The sequence below is a fragment of the Nelumbo nucifera genome, chromosome 5 (genome assembly GCF_055504915.1).
Source record: "Nelumbo nucifera cultivar China Antique chromosome 5, China Antique-T2T, whole genome shotgun sequence".
Lineage (NCBI taxonomy): Eukaryota > Viridiplantae > Streptophyta > Magnoliopsida > Proteales > Nelumbonaceae > Nelumbo > Nelumbo nucifera.
In genome coordinates, this window is record NC_142653.1 from 12,589,905 (window position 1) to 12,605,516 (window position 15,612).

The 15,612-nt window shown below is 38.3% G+C and overlaps 2 protein-coding genes across 3 annotated transcripts; both read left to right on the forward strand.

Moving 5' to 3' along the window:
* The first annotated feature begins 1,753 nt into the window (after positions 1 to 1,753).
* LOC104605579 (uncharacterized) lies at positions 1,754 to 3,465 on the forward strand. Of its 2 annotated transcripts, none has more exons than XM_088887516.1 (5): positions 1,754 to 1,996; positions 2,104 to 2,363; positions 2,526 to 2,619; positions 2,786 to 2,897; positions 3,041 to 3,306. In XM_088887516.1, the coding sequence occupies exons 1-5, from the start codon at positions 1,861 to 1,863 to the stop codon at positions 3,093 to 3,095; spliced, it is 657 nt and encodes a 218-aa protein (XP_088743642.1). In that variant the 5' UTR covers positions 1,754 to 1,860; the 3' UTR covers positions 3,096 to 3,306. The 2 variants fall into 2 exon arrangements, with proteins under 2 accessions (XP_088743642.1, XP_010268706.1); XM_010270404.3 differs by having other exon boundaries at positions 1,756 to 1,996; positions 3,075 to 3,465.
* A 6,534-nt stretch (positions 3,466 to 9,999) lies between these two features.
* LOC104605569 (PIF / Ping-Pong family of plant transposase) lies at positions 10,000 to 11,755 on the forward strand. Its single transcript, XM_010270392.3, has one exon. The coding sequence runs from the start codon at positions 10,144 to 10,146 to the stop codon at positions 11,491 to 11,493; it is 1,350 nt and encodes a 449-aa protein (XP_010268694.1). The 5' UTR covers positions 10,000 to 10,143; the 3' UTR covers positions 11,494 to 11,755.
* The last annotated feature ends 3,857 nt before the right edge of the window (positions 11,756 to 15,612 follow it).

The following is a 15,612-nucleotide window of genomic DNA, read 5'->3' on the forward strand; positions in this document are numbered from 1 at the left end:
AAAAAAGGGCAGTGGATACTATTGCTCGTCTTCCCCCTCTGCCTCTATATTCATGGCCTCATGGGAATGGATCATAAGATTCCAGCTAGGTAATAACCGGAAATGCTCTTCACGTCCCAGAAAGAAAACCACCGGCCACATTTGAGGTTTTGGCTTGTTTGGCGATCTTCACTGAGGTGTAGAAGGGATTCGCTGTTGTGTTGGTGGCCACGGTAAGATGCGTTTAGGAAGGTGAAGACGAACTCTGACAAGTTGGGCAGTAAAAGCATGATCACTTGACCGGTAAATGATTTCCTTTTGCTTCGTTGCAGTCTCCACCGGAGCAGCTGGAGCCATTATAGTATAGAAATAAGTTTCACAGAGAGAGAAAGAGTTCGGGTTTGAAGTTGACTGGGATCTTAAAATTGTTGACTCCACTTTGACTAAAGAAGCAATAAGACATTTCACAATGCCACTTATGATTTTACCTAACATAGTTTCTCCTGAGAATCCGGTCATAATTACTGCCGGCGACCTTAACCTACCACGGTAGTTTAGACGGACGCTATGAAGAAGAAACCATATTCCATTCGCATGAATAGAAAGATAGAGAAAGAACGAACAACAGTATCCACAGCCCTTTCTTGATATTTTAAATTGGAATAAGTCATTCATTCAAACCGGACGGTCAATCCGTAATACCATTCGGTACTCTTAACCAGATCACTTTATTTTTATGCATAAGACAAAAAATTAAAAAAAAAAATCAGTGCTGGTAAGTTAAAAATCAAAATCGAAAAAGTGATGGATGTGGGAGGTATTAATTTCTGCCTTTTGTAATTTTGGAGTAGAAGAGAATGTAATCAGTGTATCTATAATATAATTGAGGGTGTAGTAATCCAAATTACTACCAACCTTCACTTGTCATGAAGGCTAAAAGTCAAAAGATACTTCACGAAAGCAAGGAGGGCTCACCCCTGTATGACACGTATCAATCACACGAGTACAGGTATCCTCCCAACAAAAGACCGTCACAACATTATCTCTGTCAGCAAATATCATGTTGGAGCATGCATTGTTGGGATAGTTTTTCTCTTCTGAATCAGGAGATCCCAATTCACGTATCACGTGAAGAAGAGAACTAATCTTATGAACAGCAGAGACTGTGGTAACGTTCACAGCCGAGGTTTTATGGTACACCTCGTCCCTAGCTTAGAATATTAGGGTTGGATTTACCCATGTCGATTTCGCAATGTGGCTATCACGCGTGTCTCTGACGCGGTACCTACTTAACAGTACGGTTAACATCTTGACTCAATGTAAATGTAATAGCCTTTCATCATACACCATGAATCGACGGTGATGATATAAGAGTTCATTTTTTGGTAGGATGCGGTTTTAATCTTACCCTAAAATCATGAATCACCGGCCTTCGATGTATTGACGTGGGCCTCACTTTGACGTCACTTTTAAGGCTGTGATTGCCTAAAACGTAAAAATCACTTCCCAGCAGCAAAAGTAGATTGAAGAAGGTGTGTCGTGTGTGACCTTTCGCGCAATTTAAAAAACAGTCAAAGAAGGGATCGTCGAAGTCACCAAGGAAGCAGGGGATTCGCTTTTGCTGCGGTAATGTGGTAGCGTAAGATTAAAACCGAGAATCATAGCCTTAGATCATGTATAGCCGTGATCATCAACACATCACCTTTTCATTTAAGGTGGGGTCATACCAACGCATTAAAGGCTTTGATTTAGTTGTTATAGCGCGGAGCTACAATTTTGCCGTAGCAAGAAGTAGTTTGGAAATGTAAAAGCACCTTATTAAAGAGACCACAGGAAGACGAGGAAATCCCCCTCCCTCCATGCTCCATCGACCCAGCCAAGATGCGTAACATGGCTACTAGCGCCTCACCTAGAGGCGTCGCTGCTATCGTCGGCGTCGGCCCCAAGCTTGGCCGCTCTATTGCCCGCAAATTTGCTCACGAAGGATACACTGTCGCCATACTCGCCCGAGACCTAGGCATTTGTTTCTCTCTCTCTCTCTCACGCACACACGAACATACATAGAGCCACAGAGGATATCACTAATTCCTCCCGAGTCCTCACTATATCGATGTATGTATACAGGGAGATTGTCAAGATTCGCGGACGAGATAGCGAGAGAAGAGAAAGCCCAAGTATTCGCGATCCGCATCGACTGCTCCGACTCTCGGAGCATTAGGGAGGCGTTCGAGGGGGTTCTATCTCTTGGTTTCGTCGAAGTTTTGGTCTACAACGCATTCCAGCCAGTCTCATGGCATCCAACCAGCTTCGCCGATGTCCGCATCGAATCCTTCGAGAAATCTCTTGCCGTCTGTACAGTCGGTGCTTGCCACTGCGCCCAACAGGTTTTCTTTTCCTACACTACCCCTACTACTCAATATCATCCATTACAGATTGAGATAGTTCCAGATAAGTTTCATTGATGTTTCTTGTCTTTAATTTTTTGCCGTGAATTTTGATTTCTTCATTTTTTCTTTTTTGCTGTTGGGGGATCTGGATCTCCAAAGGTTCTCCCGGGCATGGTTGATAGGGGGAAAGGAACTATTCTCTTCACCGGCTGCTCCGCTTCTCTAAATGGCATTGCTGGTCACTCTGAATTAAGTAATTTTAATCAACTCAATTCGTTTGTTCTTTTTTTCCTAGAAGAAATCGCCAACAGTTAAAAAACAAAAGAGAAAAAAAAAACTTCTTTTCCCTCCTGCAAATTCTACTTCTTACAGAAACCAAAAACGAAAGAAAGGCAATTGAATTTCATTAAAATTCACAGGCTGTGGAAAATTCGCCCTGAGAGGTCTTTCGCAATGCCTGGCAAGAGAGTTCCAACCGTTAGGCATCCATGTGGCTCACGTTATCATCGATGGCGTTGTCGGCCCACCTAGGTTCTATCATTCTCCTTCTTTCTTTTTATTTTATTTGTCAAATTCATATCTCCATGTCTTCTTGAATTTTTGATCGAGAGAGAGAGAGAGAGAGAGGGAGAGAGAAACACAGACATAAAGCCATGGATATTGAATGATGACAGCGCAAATAATAACGCTACATGGTTTGGCTTCCAGATCACCATCGGCTTCTCATAGTCATAGATCGTTGGTTGGGGAGCAACAAGGGGGAGGAGATGGGTCCATGGACCCAGACGCTTTGGCTCAGACGTACTGGCACTTGCACGTCCAGGACCGGACGGCTTGGACCCAAGAGATCGACCTTCGCTCTTCCAACAACAGATATTTCTGATTCTTGTTTCTCTTATATGCTTAATTATATAAATTGCATGTTAGTGCTTCCCCGTCAGCTTTTTGTGTGTGTTTTCATTCTGGGTATATAAGCAAACCACAAACGCTTCACTTTTGTTTTGATTAGTTTCATAATTCCACAATTCTATGTGATCAGTGTTGGGTTGGGCTTGTTTCATATACAAATTTACAGCTAACTAATTAGTTTGGTATTTTACTACTTTCCATCTCTGTCTGTCTGCGTCTGTCTTTATCCATTTCTGGGCTGCTGTTTTGGATGTAGTAGTAGAGGATGGGCCACCTAGCAAAAGGCGCGGGTTTACGGGGAACGGGAATTAGGAAAAGTGTAATGCATGGCCGTGAGGGGGAGTTCGTGTCATCACAGAGGACACACACAACTGTGGGTAGCGTACGTACTTGGTTGGTATGCTCTTTGAGTGTTTCAGTACTCTCAGTCTTCACATGAAAGAGAGAGGAGAGTGGGAAAGCTGGTTTCAGCTTTACCTGAAATGGACAGGCTCGATAGCCGTCACCCAGTCGGAGCCTACTTGTTGCCTGCCGAGTCGTAACCCTCGGGCATGGATTTGAGTGTTCAGTGTATGGGGTCAATCGTCCGAGTCAACCGACAGGCTTCGTCCAGCCCTGTCACACAATGTGGGGTCTGTTTGTTCTTGGTATTTTTTTTAATTACTGATTTGAGACTAAATCAGCCCCTACAATGTCCTACAGTACATTCCTGTCGTGTATTGAGAACATCTCTCGATGATGATATCATCATTCTGGATATTATCATAAAGATATATTCTCAATATACACGGCAAGGAAGTGCTGTGAAACATTGTAGGGGACAGTCTTGTAGGGGGTTGATTTGAACTCTATTGATTATATTTATAACAACTTCATTTGCGATGCCTAAATTTGTTCTTCTATATAACATATTTTACTTAAATTATATCAAATGAACATTCAATTGGAGAATGCAATGTATTGACATGTTTGGTTATTATCAAGCTAAAGACCTATTAACTAGCTATAATCAGCCTTTAATGATACCCATTTTGTAATATATATTCAATTCCTCTACCTAGGTTTATTACTTAACAGGCTTATTTGTCTATGTATAAATACTTAAAACATCTTTACACATTATCATCAAATGCTTGAACCTCCCATCACTTTCCCTTGGATAATATAATATAAAAGGGTTATTTATTCTTTCAGTTTTATTAAAATTATAAAAATTAAATCCAAATATTATATATTATATATGATTAATATTAGATTTTAAAAATAAACCAATTAATATTTAATCCTTTATTCAAAAAATGAATCTATCATTAACATATCTTCCAAAATGATTTATGGCCAACCATTTCAATTATTTTTTATATACTTGTTTGTTGTCATTGATGAGTCGTAATTGATATGTGCAACTATAGATCATGCTGGAAGCTGTGTTGGTACAGAATGGATGAATAGAATTTATTAGAAGCTATGGAACCAATGATAATATCCCACGCTGAACATAAATGCAAAGTGAGATTCAGTGGTATATGCACTTTATGATTGACATGGGGTGTAATTATTGGTCCATAGCTCACAACATAGCCATCAAATTCACTGCCAACATTTCTAAGGAGTGTAAATAAATTCATACTTAAAAACTTAAAACAAGTTTAATAATTTTCCAATGTAAGACAACTTAAAAACTAGTTTTAATAAGAGAAAAAACTATTTTTCAAGACATGTGTGCAAGTGTATTTTTCATGTAATTGATCAATCAAACTCTATTAGATTTAATCTCTAATGAAATTAAAATCCAACATAAATATTTATGGAGAACCATTGTGGCACCAACTTGTTTGGCTTAACATTTACTCGTGAGATGTTTGCTTTCATTTGTAAGGTCATTCCCTAGAAAGAAAAAATCCAACCAGGCAGACTAAACAAAGGAAGATGCGTCAGAATCAGATCTAATCATGCTTGACTTCTGTCGATATCTCTTCACAGGACTATTCTTGGACACTAGTTCTAACAATATATGGCTCCGTTATGCATATGAAGGATTAACCATGTACTGTAATTATTGCGGCTTGGTTGGTCTTGGGTGGCATTCCTGTAAACGACGTCCATCAGAAATTTCAGATGAAGAGTTCAAGTCACTTATTGATGAACATGCTCAATCGACTATCCTGATGACTGGCTACGTGCAGTGCAGAATATCTATCTAAGCACCCACTCAAACTATCTAAGTTCAAAGAGTGAAAGAGGTTCCACCTCTACCTAATGGGGAAAATTATGACGTCAGTGGCTCAATGCAGTCCACTTATCCCTAATTTTTTCTATTTTTATCTATTACCATGACTCTCTTATATTGAAACACCTGGGGATGTACGGGAAAGGAGACTAGAAGGCAGTTACACCTCTTAATCAGCAAACACAACCTAGATTTCTTATTTCTCTTGGAAACAAAATTCAGTGAAGAAAAAACTAATAGCTAGACTACTCAAAAACTTAAAATTCAAACACTCTAATATCCAAGAGGCAAGAGGAAACAATGGTGGTCTTATTTGTGCTTGGAAATCCAATATTATGGTTGATGTGTTAGCAAACGCGAAACATCATATTGAACTTTTAGTTAACTCACACCCTCAATTCTGTAAATGGATTGTCACCTTCGTCTATGGTCCACCACAAACCTTTTTGGAACCACTTGGCAAACCACTCTGATCCCTCAAATCTGCCTTGGTTAATCCTAGCTAGGTGATTTTAATGCTATTAGTAACAGTTCAGAGTATTCAGGATATATAATTGAAAACCAAGTGCCTCATCTCTAAAAGCCTAAACATCTTTAAAGACTCACGGGAGCTGGTGGATTTGGGCTTCATCGGACCTCATTTTACTTGGCCAAATAACCAACCGGTTAGACAAATCTTGGGAAAATCCCCAATGGTTGCAATTTTTTAGTCTTACCAAAATCTTTCACCTCAACCCCATCTCCTCGGATCATTCCCCCGTACTAGTTAATACCATCCCCAACATTTTTAATACCAAGAAACCTTTTCACTTCCAACCCATGTGGAGTGAGAGTCATGAATGCGAGGAAATCTATACTATATATAAAAGTGTAAATGCAATGTAAATTTTTTTGGACTAAAATTTAACCTCTACTTATTATGTTTGAGAAAAAGTATAAAAGACACTTTATTATAACTTTTAATAGTTAGTAAAATGCCCATAGTTGTGTATTTAGTCCATATCTAATGGTAAGGTTGAAAATGTAATTTTAATTATTACTTCCCACCTCATTTAATCCCCTCATTAAGTCTAATACTTAAATTATTAACTCCCATTTCTCTTATTAAATTAAATATATGTCAATATATTTAATAATATAAACCCATATTTTAAAATTGACTCAAAAACAAAACCATTTTTACTCCAAGTGGTGGCTAAGCAATTCAACCATCCGAATCAAATTGATCAACCTACAAAGTCATAGTTATGTAATAACTTTTTTAAAATAGAAATAAATATAGATACTTACAAAAAATGTAGAAAAAATCAGACACATTTATGATATTTTTATTAATCAAATTAAAAAAAATATGTGCAATAAACAAGAATTATTTTATTGGTAATGAAAATGAAATACATAATTTATAATTGACCAAAAATGAAATTATTTTATTGTTTGACAAGGATCAATAGTTCAATTTTTAGGAAAAACATGTTAACCTTTAATGTCATAAATAAATAACAAAAGTTAATAAAATATAAAAATACATAAATTTTGCAAAAAAAAAACATTTAGGCACGTGTATAAAATCATATATTTATCACATTAAACAAAAAATAAGTGTAAAATATTAGAATTATTTTTATAAACAAAAATATAAAAAATTATAAAAAAATTGAACACATCTATAATTCTATATTTACACTACTATTAAAAATATGAATAAGATTGTAGAACTTTCTTTTGACTAAAATACTCATTTTTGAATTTAGTCCCTATTTAATTATGAAGTTTAAATTATAAATTGAATTACTACTTTTCACCCCATTCAATTCCCTCTATTTAAATCTTACATTTTTTGATAAATGCACAAAAAAAGATACACCAAAATATTACAAAAAATAAGAATCTAACCAAGCAAGTAGGCCTATCAATGATACTTGAAACTTCACAACTCGATCTGATTATCATATATTTGGATGAAATGCTTTTATAATCAGACTTGAATTTGTAATCTGCATCCGATCAATAATAAAAAACAAAAAACAAAAAATATATAAAGTTTATAGAAAAATTTGGATAGATTATTACTATCATAATCATTATCTAGAATTACCTTGTGTAAAGCACATGTACACTTACCTAATATTCCAAAATGTTTGGAATAACATTTCTCATGGTCATGCAGCTTATTATTGTCTTGTTTCTAAACTTTGTTTCCTAAAAGATCATTTATGGAGTTGGAACAAAGAGCATTTTGGATGGATTTAAAATAAACTTTCAAAATTAGCAAGCTAGATGGATAGGTTGGCTATATCTGATGATGAGGGGTGTGAGCTTCACAAATTACAATTGGAATATCTGCATTGGCTCAAGCATGAAGAAAGGCTCTGCAACTCAAAATCCCAACAATTTTGAATTGAGCTCAAAGACAAAAGCACCAAATTCTTTCACCTCGCAGTTCAACAAAGAAGACGAAGCAATAATATTGAATGAATGAAATATGATTTCGGCAATGAACTTCTTACTAGAGAAGATCTCACCTAAGGACTGGAAAGAGAATATTTTAAACATGCAGGTGAATCATCGCTTCTAAATTTGGAAGTTTTGAGTCATTTGTGTTTATAGCACTTGACTTTGGAACATAAGGAAGAAATTGTTCGGAGGCCATAGAAGTGGAGATTAAATAAAGAAGTGGCCTTCCAACTGGGACCTCACATGGCATCGGGCCCTGATGGCTTTACAACCTACTTTTATAAAAAAATACTAGCATATTGTGGACCCCATAGGTATGCAGATGATTAATGGATTCTTTGACAACTAGAGGATGTTGAAGGAATTAAATCATACCAATATCATTTTTATTCCTAAACTCTCTGGTCCGGAGCACCCATCACACTTTATACTCATCAGTCTCTCTATAATGTTTCATACAAAATCATTGCCCTTAATCAATCAGGCTTTACCCAAGGAAGACAAATTACTGATAACATCATTCTGGCCAGGGAGATTCTTCACTACATGAAAAGATCTAAAGCAAAGAATGGCTGAGTGGCCATTAAAATTGACATAGGCCTTTGATAGAATGGACTAGAAAATGTTTTTTAAAGTAATTGAACTCATGGATTTCCCTAATGTACTTGAGTTCATGGACAAATTATTTTTAAAGTACTTGCACTCTACAAATTTGTATTTATGTTTTTTCAAACTAAGCCTTAAGTATGTTTAGAAGGAATACAAATACAAATGTAAAGTGTAAAATCTTGTATTTTATATTATTTTGTATGTATTTATACTGTATATATTTGTATTTGTACTCTTTTCAAACTGAGCTGGCTCAGTTCGGAAGGAGTACAAATACAAATATATAGAGTACAAATACATACAAAATAATACAACATATAAGGTTTTGTGCTCTACATATTTGTATTTGTACCTCTTCCAAATGGAGCCTTAAGTTTGGAAGGAGTACAGATACAAATATATAGAGTGCAAAACCTTACATTTTGTATTATTTTATATATCTGTACATATTTATATTTATACTCTTTTTAAACTGAGCCTCAAGTTAATAATATAGTTCAGTTGGGCATCCCTCCAAATGTGGAGGTGTGGGATGAACCCAGCATTACTAAAAGCTCTCTGTGATAAGTAATGCTTTTTAACCGGTGTTGATTCGGACGGTCGGACCGTTTGGCCCGAGAACTGTCCAGGCAATTGGTTCAGTTTTACCTCAAACCCATAATCTGATAAAAAATCGTTGAAAAAATCAACAAACCGTTGACCTGTGCGGTCAAACTGTTGACCCATTCAATGGTTTTGACCATTTTTTATTTAAAATGTTAGGGTGATTTTTATTTAAAATATACTCTGTATGTGATATTGGTTTTTTAATATATTTACTAGCATTAGCATATGCTTAATTTTATTAATTTTAGAGGTCATTGAATGGCATTTTATTCATCTATTTATTTTTTATTTTTTTAATTTTGGTGTATCTGTTATTAAGAAAAAATGAATCTTCATACCACTTTATACATTATCTCATTTTCCTTTTGGCTGTATTTGATTTGAATGAAAATGTAGGAAAAAGTATAACAGGTTTCCCCTACTTTTCTCTGCCTAAATTCACCTTTGTTTTTTTACCATCGTATCTGCATTCATCCTAGGCTCAGTTTGGAAGGAGAGTGCAAAATCTTGTAATTTGTATGTATTTACACTACACATATTTGTATTCCTTCCGAACCGAGTTTTAATATTTGAATAAATAAAAATAAAAATAAAAATAAAATTGCTTTCAAATATAAAACATAAGTCAACCATAGCTACGACACTCCACGGGCTTAGAGCGACGGTGGGGTTGAACATGAACCAGGTCAAACTCAATGATACCCCTCAACTTAACCTATTGAGTCACCGGTTCAATCTAACCCATTGAGTTTAAAGTACCGAGTCCAAAATCCAAGCCGGCCGGTTCTATAGGCACACAGTAACTACAACTCAACTCGACCTAACTTCGGCTAATTTTCAGGCAATATCTACTTTCTCTTTCTTCCTTCTCTCCTCTCCTAGTCTCCTCTCTCCTGTGTAGCTTCGCAGCTCGACCCCGATGAAACCATTATTTCTCCCGACGAAATAAGCAACGGCGAGAGGGAGATGACGATGGATCCATCGTTCTTGCTGATGCTATCGAACCTCCTCCACCTCCACAACCACCTAGACCCAACTTCCTCTCTCCTATCGGATTCCCATGGTCCATCCACCACCGCCGGCATCTCTCCGACTGCTACCCTCTCCTCCACTTCTGCTGCTCCTCTCCTCTTCTTCACCATCGCCTCCGTCCTCTCTTATGCTGCCTCTCTCCGATCCTCCTCTTCTGCTGCCAACGACCAGAACAAGAACTCTAATAGCAATGACCCCACCGATTACAGCGTCTCTGCCTTCCGAGCCCTTTCCACCGAGCACATTTGGACCATGGAAGCTCCTGTGCGAGATGCCCAGTGGCGATCCTCTTACGGACTTTCATACCCTGTCTTCACCACCGTCGTCGATAAGCTAAAACCCTACATCGCTCAATCCAACCTTTCCCTCCCCACAGATTACGCTGTCGCCATGGTCCTCTCCCGTCTCGCCCACGGTTACTCTGCCAAAACCATAGCCTCCCGATACTCCCTCGACCCGTACCTGGTCTCCAAGATCACCAATACGGTCACCCGTCTCCTGGCCACCAAACTCTACCCGGAATTCATCAAGATCCCCGTCAGCCGCCGTCGCCTCCACGAGACCACCCAGGCCTTCGAGGAACTTACCTCCCTACCCAACATGTGTGGCGCCATCGACGGTAGTCCTGTCAAGCTCCATCGTCTCCCTCCCGATCAGGAGCTCCTCAATCACCCGTCCGCCTATAGATGCCGCTATGGGTTCCCCGCCGTCCTCCTTCAGGTTGTGGCCGACCATAAGAAGATCTTCTGGGACGTTTGTGTCAAGGCCCCCGGCGGCACCGATGATGCCACTCACTTTAGAGACAGCCTATTGTACAATCGTCTTACCTCGGCTGATATCATCTGGGATAAGGTGATCAATGTTCGCGGCCACCACGTCCGCCCGTACATTGTCGGCGACTGGTGCTATCCATTGCTGTCATTCCTACTCACGCCTTTCTCTTGGAATGGCACTGGAACGCCGGCTCAGATTTCCTTCGACGCTGCCCTAATGAGGGGACGGTCCGTTGTCGTGGATGCCATTGGGTTGCTCAAGGGGAGGTGGCGAATTCTGCAGGATTTGAATGTCGGGCTTAACCATGCACCTCAAACTATTGTTGCTTGCTGCGTTTTGCACAATCTATGTCAGATTGCAAGGGAGCCTGAGCCCCCAATTTGGAAGGAACCGGAGGAGACCGGGCCTCCTGCAAGGGCGTTGGAGAATGAGAAGTCATTTTATTATTTTGGAGAAAGCTTGAGGCAGGCAATGGCAGATGATCTACACCAACGGCTTCCATCGAGGTAAGGCGTTCCAGATGTTTCCATCTTTGAATGGAAGGATTATACTGCTGCGACCCTTCTCCTTAACAATGTATTTTCCTTCTAGTTTTAGGCCATTGTTAGATGATAACTGTGTTCTTTTTTTATTATTTTTTCTTTTATTTCCAACTTGTATCTACACTAGAAACGTAGCTTTTTGGGCCAGTCCTATTGTAATGGATCTTTTCTGTACTTGTCCTATTGGGGCAAACTAAGGTAGGAAGGAGAAAATGGAAAGGTGAGAAAAATCAAACTCTGTTGATTGAATTGACCATCATTACCCATACAACCTTAGCTAGAGAGACTTCATTACTCATACAATAGTGGAGTTCTTTCGATCTTGTATTGATATGTTCTCATATATTTTACTTAATGTTCAACTCTAACAACGTAACAACTTGGTTATGAGATTTATTCCCCGTCATATAATTGCATCCTTTAAGGCAAATCTACAAAATACAAACTTGATCTCTTGTAGGTTTGATCATGTGACAAAGTGAAAAATTATTTTACTGGAGTTGTTATGTGGTAGTTATATGTAGTTCAATGAATTTTTTTTTTTGATCAGTAACACTTTCATTAAATCATCAATATAAGATTTACAAAAGGAAGACAAACACGCTTATCTTCCAAGAGCAACAAAGAACCTCAAGAAAAGGAAAAAAAAGAAAAAGAAAAGAAAGAAAGAAAGAAAGAAAACACACTACAGTTACAGCTTGAACAAAAAAAGTGAGTCCCTTTCTGCCCCTTGTTTAGCTAAACCGTCAGCTAGGGAATTAGCCGATCTTTTAACCCAACGTATCTTAACTTCCATCTCCCGCACCAGCCACTTGAATTTCCTCCTTTCATTATTGTACTTCCATAAACCATTGTGATCTTTAAGCAGCCACCCTATCACCACCTCTGAATCCCCTTCAATTAAGAGTTTCCTGATGTCCAACTCCTTAGCTTTTTGGACTCCTTCCATAACTGCAAAGATCTCAGCTCTAAGGGAGTCACCCACTCCAATTGGGCCTGAGAACATGGCAGAAATGACCCCATTTTCATCCCTAAAAACACCCCCAATTCCTGATTGTCCCGGATTTCCCCTACTACACCCATCAAAGTTTAGTTTCACGAAACCACTAGGTGGAGATATGTAGTTCAATGATGACTCTCAACTTGGAGTTTAAAACTGATTTCCAACATGCCTCTGGTTCTCAACTTGGGTTGTAGGTCACGTTGAAACCAGTTGGAAGTAATCCTGTGTGAGAAGGATTCATACAATAATTCCTCATTTGTGTAACCACACACCTCTTTTCTAATTTCTTTCCTTTTTCAATTTCCCACTCGTTCTTTTGTTTTGCAATGTGCTATATTTTTGTCAGCATTCTTCATAACAAGGTCTTGCTGCCTTACCCATCCTGTTACTGTTGGACTTGGCATATGGTATAGGTTGCCTTTTCTTTCTGGAGGTTGTTAAGGTGTAGGTTCAGTGATCAACATGGTCTTCTATTGTTTTGGTGGGTCAACTGGGTAGTTGGTTAGCTGCCATTGCTATATGTCTTTGGAAGTTTGGATGGGAATCTCACTTCCAATGTAGAGACCTGAACCCATCATGGGTCCTTTTCTAAGCTGCTTGCACATGTTACATTGTATGATATCATGTTGTTGCTTGAGACTCCATCTTAGATGCAATGGTCATGAAGAACTTATTTTTTGATATCACCTCAAAGGGCATTTTCTTTTCTAGTTCTAAATGGAGGACCATGTTTGTGAAAAAGGGGACTTTGTTAGTGAGTGGGAGATTATCACTTAATGGTGGGGGTAGGAGGGCTTACTAGCCAATGTTAACTGGGTGACAGGAATTGGTTTGGAGACTGGACTTACCAATCCATTGCTCAATTTGGAAGCTATATTCAAGCAATTTTGATTTTTGAACTTCCTCTCTAGATGAATTTGATCTTTATATGAGATAGCCTGTATTCTTAATCTGGTATAGGCCCTTCGGAGGACCATGTAGATTCAAGAGAGCCTAGAATAGAGTTGCTACATTATGGGTTACCAAGTTAGACTCTTATTCAATGATATAGACTGCTGTTGTAACGAAGACTGCCTAAAAGGGAATATAGCAACTTGGTAAGACTTAAGACTCCTCAGGAATGTATTTGACTGATAAGTCTTCACTTAAGCTGTGCCTAGCTCTCAAGCAGTGTGGTTAAAGTGTTACCTTGGCAATTGACTTGCCTAGTTAGAAGTCAGAACCCTATTGACTATGTTGGGATCTAGATAGTTGTTTGCTAATTAGGTGGTGAACTAGGTCTTATGCCACTGGTCCATCAGGCTTTCTTAACATAAATATATTACATCTGAGCTCTTCTTTTAATATCAATTTTGATTGACTTTTCTATTGTCCTATTTAATTATACATGCCGATTTAAAAAATAAATATAAATAACTATCTACATGAGCAGCAAGGTTTTTATGGTGGTACCAGATGGGGTGGGGGATATTTGTGCGAAGGAAAAACATAGAAGTTATATTCTTCATTATTGTTTGTGCACTTTGTAGCTCAATTCTTTACTTTTGAGATTTAATAAGCATATATAAATTGCAATCATGTAGGTAGAATCTATATATTGCCCTTCTTGATGACCTACCTTGATTGGCCAAGATGCATAGGCACATCCCTAGATGTGTTGACTGTCATGCTGCTTTATAAAAGGGTTTCTTCTCTGCATGTAGAAATCATAGCATGACATGCCCAAACTTTGAAAATTGTATCAGATTTGGAGATTCCAAAAGGTAGGTTAGAATCCATACCGGGATTTAAATCATAACAAGGTCATAAGGCAAGTTCAATTGGAAAATAAGTGCAGCATATGAGTGTGCAGTGTGGAATGATACTTAATCTGAGAGATTCAGTTATTGAGGAATGAGAATCTCATTCAGATTGGTTGTATTCACAGGAAGTAGGTGTGGTGGTTCTATATTAACTGGTTATGGGATTTGGGGTCTCAGATTTGTATAATCCTTCATCAAATTTCAAGGAGTTCCTTTACTGCTTTGTTAGGGGCCATTGGCCATTGCTTGGTGTGATGGAAAAATCTTGTGATGACAAATCCGGGTTCAAATCTTACAGTGGCCACATTGTACAAAAATATGCCAAAGGTTAGGTATGTGTCCAGTCCACTCCTCTCAAGATCTTGGATAGTCAGGATTGGCATTGGGCAATAGCCCTTTCTTGCCCTTTCCTTGGCTGCTTCACTCTCATTGGGGATGAAAACAGAACTTCACCAGATAGGAGAAAAGCACTTATTCAAGATTACATATAGCCTTTCCTTGTGAAGAAGCTGTAGGGCTTGGCATTACCAACTACTTATACAGCTCATCTGATGTCTTGGATACAGTATTCCATTTCACAAATCACAACCGATGATGCCCAGGTACACATACCAATAACCAACTAGGATGTGCGTGTGGGAGATGGTGATACTAAATTTTCTAAGATTCTAATCACTTGTCCGCTTTAATATGCCATATATCTATATCTAATTTTTGAATCTTAGCATCATTTCTCAACGCCTGTCTTGCCAAATCTAATTAAGCTTCTAACACATGCAGATCTTTTGTAGTATAACTTGTTTTTACATGTAAGTGTTAATGCTATAAAGTATACACTGTAAGTGTCCATGTAGTATCCGGTGTTGTACCCGTATATATTGTCTGACTAGTATGCTAGTGCTAGGCATGTAAGCATACTTGGATATCATGGTTTGTATATCGTAATTGCTAATTTGTTATGATAGAATATGCTCCTGAAACCAAATCTCTGAGAACATCCTAAGTCCGTCTGGCATAGTTCGTAATCATGGAATTCTAATGATTTTATTCAAGTTTAATCTTGTTGGTTGTGTTGCACATCCTCCTAGAACTTTACTCTGAGTAATGCTGAACAATGCCAAGGCTCTGGCTTTCATCCGCCACCATTTCCTTTGCTTAATAGCTTCACCTGTCTTTGAAACGTGACATGCGGCCGCTCCTGGGAGGCAAATTGTCACCGAAGAGCTCCTTTAAATGTTTCAATAGTTACAGCGTTTCTGACTTAGAGTGCATGAAGCATTCT

Excerpts from the sequence above, each read along its gene's own strand:
- LOC104605579 (XM_010270404.3), top strand. The coding sequence starts at position 1,861 with ATGCGTAACATGGCTACTAGCGCCTCACCTAGAGGCGTCGCTGCTATC. Across the intron at positions 2,364-2,525 it reads CTTGCCACTGCGCCCAACAG|GTTCTCCCGGGCATGGTTGA; the intron begins GTTTTCTTTTCC and ends GGATCTCCAAAG. Across the intron at positions 2,620-2,785 it reads TGCTGGTCACTCTGAATTAA|GCTGTGGAAAATTCGCCCTG; the intron begins GTAATTTTAATC and ends TAAAATTCACAG.
- LOC104605569 (XM_010270392.3), top strand. The coding sequence starts at position 10,144 with ATGACGATGGATCCATCGTTCTTGCTGATGCTATCGAACCTCCTCCAC.